Consider the following 7200-nt stretch of genomic DNA (forward strand, 5'->3'; position numbering starts at 1 on the left):
GACCGTTTTCAGAAAAACAAACACCACCTTAATGTCATAGTCTCATACATAAATATAAATGCGTTATCTACTTAGAACCATATTATTTATTTATATAATTTTGATGAGATATAATATAAGAAAATGGAAAAGAATGGACCTAGTCAAGAAGACGGTGGTGATGGTGGAATGAGAGTTTGAAAGACTAAGTTATAGGCGTGAAGCCATGGACCATCAACCACTTGCAACCCTAATTTTCTAGTATGGGTGTTTTAAGTGGCCATACAACCCAAAAAAAAAAAGTTTGATTTTTTTGGATTTGGATGTGATATATACCATATGAAGTTTTGTTTTTATGCTAGTTTATTTCTTATTCTATTTTGAGATTTGTTTTTATGCTAGTTTATTTCTTATTCTATTTTGAGAGACGTAGTGTCATAGAGGGGGCACGATAGATTAAGACACCTATAGAGTATCATTTTCTGGTAACAAATACATCTACTTTATATTAAACACACTTTGAATAATACTTTGTTTTTTGTTTTGCATTAGAAAAAAAATACAACTATAAAATAAAAAAAATAATGTTTTATTACTTATTCATTTTTAAACTAGTATTTAAACTAAATTTTATTAAGTAATGTCTCCCACTTCCACTCCGATCAAGCCCTTAGATACGGGCCATACTTGAACAAACAACCACCTTCCGTCACCGTCCGTCCAAATGGGACGACGCCGCATGACCCCACGGGTGGCTAAGATGTGGGACAGTGTGGCTAATCTTATAGCCAAGTGATATCAAGGTTTACAATAAAAACGTTCCTCCTCAAGTGGTTAATAGTTTTAGTCTAAAAAAGGATATTATTTAAAATTTAGAGATAAGTTCAAAGAGTGTGTAAATTGAGCGCTATTAAAAAAAACATAAATACATATAATATACATGTATACTAGAATTGAAAGGATTGAGGTGTATTAGAAGAGCGTATTATGCTTTTGCATACGAGGTTTCCAAACTTACGCTCATACTTCTCGCTATTTTACTTAACCTTGACTGCAGCAGTTCAAAAAACAAAAAATTAACCGCGACCATTCTTTTTAATCCTTGGCATTAACTATCGTACTTGACTTCATGTGATGAAGTCATATTATAGTTTGCTCTCAAATTTTCGAAACTAAATCCACAGTCCTCAAGTGTACTCTATTGCAACACTTTTATTTCGTCTCTGTAAAACAAATACACTTTCAGTTTCATTGTTTACTCGACTCTAATAGTTTTGTTACTTTTGTTGCCATTAAACCCACAAATTCTATGGTAAAGTTTAATATCTTCTCACATTAATCACTATTTAATACATATTTATGTGTATATGTTATCATTTCATACTTTCAACTATGCTCTTAACTCTCAACTTCCACTAAAAGTCAAACTTAACCACAATGGCACAATGGCAAGCAATGTATAAAGTCATAAAAATGCTTAAAATGTCATAAACATATTTATGAAAAGCAGTAAATCATTGTTTTAATAACATAGCTTTTACAACCCTATATAACATCAATTATTTGTAAACTAGTTCAAAACTTTTAAACCTACAATAAATATGGCGATAAATTGATCACAAGAAAAATAACTATCCCACCGTTTAGGAATCCGAATTTGTAACCCGAGAAAGCATATATTAGCAAAACTCTACACTCAGCTTTATCAACAATTTTCTCTCATTTTGACGAGAGGCGGACTCTCTTTCCTTCGACGATAAACTTTGAACTGCGCTCGAGCTGCAACGAGAGAATATTAAGTGTCAAAAAGACTTGATTTTCAACAAACTTTAACCTTTTCAATTTAAATTTAGTTCGTGTTATAGATAAAACATAATCTGAATCAACTTATTTCGCTAATAAACACATCATACCTTGTTTTTCAAAAATGCAAGAGCGCGCTTTTCTGAAGAGAAATGGGAAACAAATGAATGATGTTCAACAACAAGAGTTAAAAGTTGTTTAAGCTTCAATGACTTCTTGGGTTCCTACAATATATTAAACCGATTATCAGAAAACCAGTGTTGTAAAAGTCGGATTCCAAGGCCTTGGAATCGGCGATTCCAAGGTCCCCGGACATCAACCTTGCCGCGCCTTTTCCCAACTCGGCCACCATTACTCGCCAAGATCCAACTCGGTCAAAATACTCGGGATTACTCGGCCTCCAAGGTCAACTTGGCCACCAATTTTTTATTTTATTTTATTTTATTTTATTTAGTAAAAAGTTTAAAATAACAACAAAACATGAATTTTTTGAATTATGTTTTTTTCATATGAATCATGTTTATTTTGACGTGAATTATGCTTTTCTTAACATATATATAATATCTAATAATTATTTTATGTTATATTTATCTTGTCCGAGTACAAGCTGAGTACTCCGAGTACTCTTGACAAGGGGGTTAGCCGCCTAGGGACCGCCTAGCGAGTTGAGAAAACAATGTATCATTAGGCTTCTAGAAAGAGCCAGCATTAATATAACTTACTTGGCTAAGAAGCTTTCTGCACAGCTTCTTTAGCTTCACCTTAGATTCATTGTGTTTTTCTGACTCTGATATATTATTTGCAGGTTCGGGTTCGGGCTCGGATTCAGATTCCTCCGTCTCACTATCATCGAATGACGTTTTTTTACCTTGAAAATGGACCCCGGCTACTTTCCTCGGACGGTCCTTTATACCGAGTCCTTGTTTACCAGAAGTTGCTTTATCCTGCCAAATAAATAAACAAACAAATAAATAAATAAAGTAACAAATTAAACCGAGTTGTGTGAAATTAGAAAGGTATGTGAAAGGGTGCATACTTGTACAAGTTTGTAAAGATTTTCTTGATCATCTTCATGAAATGCGGACCTCTTGTTAGAGCTTCGATTTGTAACGGACTTCTTTCGCTTGGATTGGGCTCCAAGTAATCCGCCAGATACAAATCCGAATTTGTGGCCCCACCACTCCGCAGATATTTCTTTTTCATCTTCAACTGTTGATGGAAAGAAATTATTCATAGTACGAAAGCATACGAGTAAAGCTACATTAAATGCATAATGTGAAATTTACCTTCTGATTCAGTATTATCGGATGCTTTTGAATCCAAGTCCCCGTGACAACTCACAGGCTTTGGATCGGACTCGGGACTACTATCTACTTTTTTAACCTGCAGAATATCATGTAAGGAATTTTCTGTATGGAAAAAACAAATAATCATGATTGGAAGTTAATTGTTCGCATCTAAGATTAGTCGAAACGCATAAAAATAGTATGAACAAGATAATGAATAAGTTTTATAAACTTAGATGAAATCAAAGAGAAAAAAGAATTCGTATATAATTATATTTACTAAAATTTAACTCATTCTTTAAAAAGAAAAAAAAATTGAAAAAGAAAAAAGAAAAAACAGAACTGGAAAAGTACATGCATGATTGACGATACAAAAGAAACGCATAAAAATAGTATGAACAAGATAATGAATAAGTTTTATAAACTTAGATGAAATCAAAGAGAAAAAAGAATTCGTATATAATTATATTTACTAAAATTTAACTCATTCTTTAAAAAGAAAAAAAAATTGAAAAAGAAAAAAGAAAAAACAGAACTGGAAAAGTACATGCATGATTGACGATACAAAAGAAAGCACAAATCAGCTGTTTAATTCGTTGGTTTAAAGAATGAATTTACCAAGTACAAACTATGTTGTGGTCACAAATGACGTCCCGTCCTTTGGAGTCAACGGAAGTCGAATACTAGATTTTTTTACAATTGATCTTACTTCTAAGTTCAATTCAGCACAAAACTAATTGCTCAATAGAGTATCACAAAGAAAGGCTTAAAACATAAGGTGTTCCACAAGAGGTTGAAAATCTTGAGGTTAGAAATAGTAAGACTCGATGTTTATTCATAAACTTGAAAATATCTACCATCGCATCCACTATCAGAGCTAACATAACATCACTTTAAAATTTATTGCGGATTTTGCCAACTTTATAGATCTTTATATTGAATATTGATCATAATGAATGAAAGCAAGAGTTAGAAAGCTAACTATGAATTAAGAATGTATTTTATTTTCTTTAATGCAGATTATGTAATAACAATTTCACAATTTCCAAACTTTTGTTATTAGTGTGAACCAGGATTTCACTTCTTCATTTTAGGCCATGAATATTGAAGACTAGTTCACAACGATTAGAAGACTCAAGGATGTCAGAAGCTTTATAGTTCCAGTTTCTAATGATACTTTGATGTGTGTTTTTCTTCTTTGAGCAATTTAGCAATATTATAATTAATAATCAGGCCTTTTATTTTAAACGTAAACAATTACACAGTTCTTTATATTTGAAGGAAAAAAACAAACCAACGGACCCCCCCCCCCCCCTTCCTCTTTTTTTCCTACTGGATTTGGTCATTTAAGTTTGGAATCCTACTTAGACAATTTCTATATAGAAAGTAGTCAAAGCCATGTTATTAGTTATCCAAGACTTTTAGGTCCAAACTAACCGTGCAAAATCCTTTTCTTAAATACCGTCTCGTGCACAATCCCTAATTCACAACTTAGCTGCCTTAGCAAACGTAAATAACAAAAAATATTGGTCATTACTAAGCCTTTCTCTATCAAAGAAAAAGAATCTTATTCAAACTTTAATAAAGCAACTAATTTACTTAACCTAATGTCTCAAACTATTGGCATATGCCAAACTATGAACAAGTTGCTACAACGATTGCAATGCAGCACAAAAAGCAAACTGAACACGAACAACTCATTGGTATCCAAATTTATAAAGCATAATTGCAAAAACATAAATAAGAGCACAAGGGAAATATACAAGAATTCCTTCAAGATCCTTAGCAGAATATGCGTTGACAAGTTTTCCTCTCTCCCTTCGCTTGTATCTGGTAATAAATGAATAAAAAACCATGCATTATTAATACTTAAAAACATGATAATAAAAAAATAAACTCAAATCTGTGCAAGAATATGGACCTTCCTTGGGGCCGCGTAGCCTTGATAGTTGTTTCATTACCGTCCATTGGCAGATATGTTTCTTTTTCGTCGGCCTCTCCAATAACTTTAACATGAGAATAAAACAAGACCATGAATTAAAATATCCCACATCATCATTTTGTGTATAAACTATAGATCATTTATGTTAAGCATACCTTTGTCATCTTTTACTTCTGTTGCTTGCTGTCAAATTATACAAGAAAAAAATTAATGATAAAACCATAAAAAAGAGAATTAAGCTGCACTTACGCTGGGAGAGGAAAAAAAAATCACCACTTTCAGTTTTTTGAGGATGTTATCAAATTTTGTAGTATCAAATGCCCATTGGCTTGGCTTCTCCACACCAACACCTATTTAGCATCAAGTTAAATTAAAAACATATAAACAGAATTACTAAGAACTTCATATCCATATGTCTGTCTACTTACATGACTGTGAGATAAAATCACATAAAAACACATCAAAACATATGCTAGGACAGGATATCTAACATTGTTTTAATAAAGCTAGTGTCTATATTCTAATAAAAGATATCATTCATCATTTGCCATGAAACTGATGAACATGGTGGTTGATTATTGGAGAATATACGGTTGCATGTGGATCATTGAACACCATATAGATATTCAGAGAGTTGTGATACATCAGCAAGTAGAAATGTCTTATTAAGTTGAGTAAAGCCAAGAATTTTAAGCAAATCACTCGGTTAATACTTTGGTGAGTTTCATAATAAATTCCCTTTTTTCAATCCAAAAGATTTAAATGTGTACTATTATTTATATTGCTGGTGTGTAAATCATGTAGTAGAACACTCAGGAGTGACATATATGTATAGTCGGTAACATTACTATATATCATGGGGAACCATTTCACTCATGGGCATGTTTTTATTTTAGTACTCGGTGTGTGTATATGTTAACAAATAAGTGTGACTTTGGTAAGTCATTCATGGACTCACCGGATTTAAGATAACACACGTTTTGAGCATGCATTTCAAGGAATTTGCAGATGGAAATCCCCAATTGGATTCAAATAATTCAGCTTTTAAGTCAAATTTAGTTTGGCGAGACTGACTGGTGACATCGGGAAAAACCTAAGTAATTCAAAAAAAGTTTCGATTTTGGTACAATGTTTAATGTCCTTACAAAAATAAATAACACGAGAATTTAGCATGGTCCGGTCTCATCTAACCTACGTCTGGCAGATCTTAGTGCGGACCAAGGCTGGCCGCGGCCCACCCAGCTATCTCATTCAGTAGTGTAATTTTTCCCAGAAAAAAATAGGGGAGGGGAATTCTAGGGACAACCACACTTTTTTGCTAAAAAACCAACCAATATGCCCCGTATAGCCCTATACGGATGGGGTGTCTGGGTGTCCCTGGTAGGACCCAAAAAATATATGTATTGAGTCCTGGCCATCCAAATTATTGTTGAAAATACTCCGACCCACCCATATTATGTGTTCAAGATCCGCCAACTAAATAGATATACGAAAAGGCTAAAAAGTTTAACAAAAGTTTATAATTTGGTAGAATGTTTCATGTTGTTAGAAAAAAAGAAGTAAATCATTAAAATTGAAAGCGGTTTATTACAAAAAACAACCAAACGATTTACAATGGTAAGCGGGCAACAAGCTGCCCAACTAGCATAGTTGCATAAAGGCAATGTATCATCTAGCAAGAGTATTATAACTAACCGAGAGTATCTTGCTTGTTGGTAACCCTAACGTAGCCTTTGATCCCTTGTTTGTCTTTGCCAAGGCCTTCACCTTCTTCCCATCCCTACAAATTACAGTTACAATTACAATTACAATTACAATTATAATCATAATTACTCAGTCAATCAGTAAGTGAGTAACCATTTGTTTCATGAGGCGAAAGGCTGCGGAGTTCTTGGGCACGCCGACGAAGCGTACAGGACCGCCTTCCATCACTCGACCGGAATTTGGTTCAGCACTCGGCGGTGGCCAAATATAATGTATGCGGTGGTCGTACTACGTGCTTTGACTTTCACCAACCCACAATCGCATTGCTTTGCTTTTCTTTGTTGGGGGTGTTTTATGGCTTATTTTTTATTATTTTACGTGTTTGGATTAGCTTATATTTTACAAGTTGATAATAAGTTGTTAAATACATCATTCTTTAATTTGTTAGAGTAATAAGTTGCTTCAATAAGTATCAATCCACCACCA

The 7200-nt window shown here is 33.4% G+C and overlaps 1 protein-coding gene across 1 annotated transcript; it reads right to left on the reverse strand.

The window, feature by feature from the left end:
* Positions 1-1519: 1519 nt before the first annotated feature.
* LOC143637686 (G-patch domain-containing protein 1-like) lies at positions 1520-6942 on the reverse strand. The gene is made up of 10 exons (XM_077105016.1): positions 6868-6942; positions 6706-6790; positions 5256-5360; positions 4990-5074; positions 4832-4898; positions 3069-3165; positions 2819-2991; positions 2505-2726; positions 1893-2006; positions 1520-1758 (listed from the first exon to the last, which is right to left on the reverse strand). The coding sequence occupies exons 1-10, from the start codon at positions 6937-6939 to the stop codon at positions 1699-1701; spliced, it is 1080 nt and encodes a 359-aa protein (XP_076961131.1). The 5' UTR covers positions 6940-6942; the 3' UTR covers positions 1520-1698.
* Between the last annotated feature and the right edge of the window lie 258 nt (positions 6943-7200).

The sequence above is a fragment of the Bidens hawaiensis genome, unplaced genomic scaffold, assembly GCF_021521415.1.
Source record: "Bidens hawaiensis isolate Kalapana, Puna unplaced genomic scaffold, B.hawaiensis_p1.1 tig00008376_1, whole genome shotgun sequence".
In the NCBI taxonomy this organism is placed as follows: Eukaryota; Viridiplantae; Streptophyta; class Magnoliopsida; order Asterales; family Asteraceae; genus Bidens; species Bidens hawaiensis.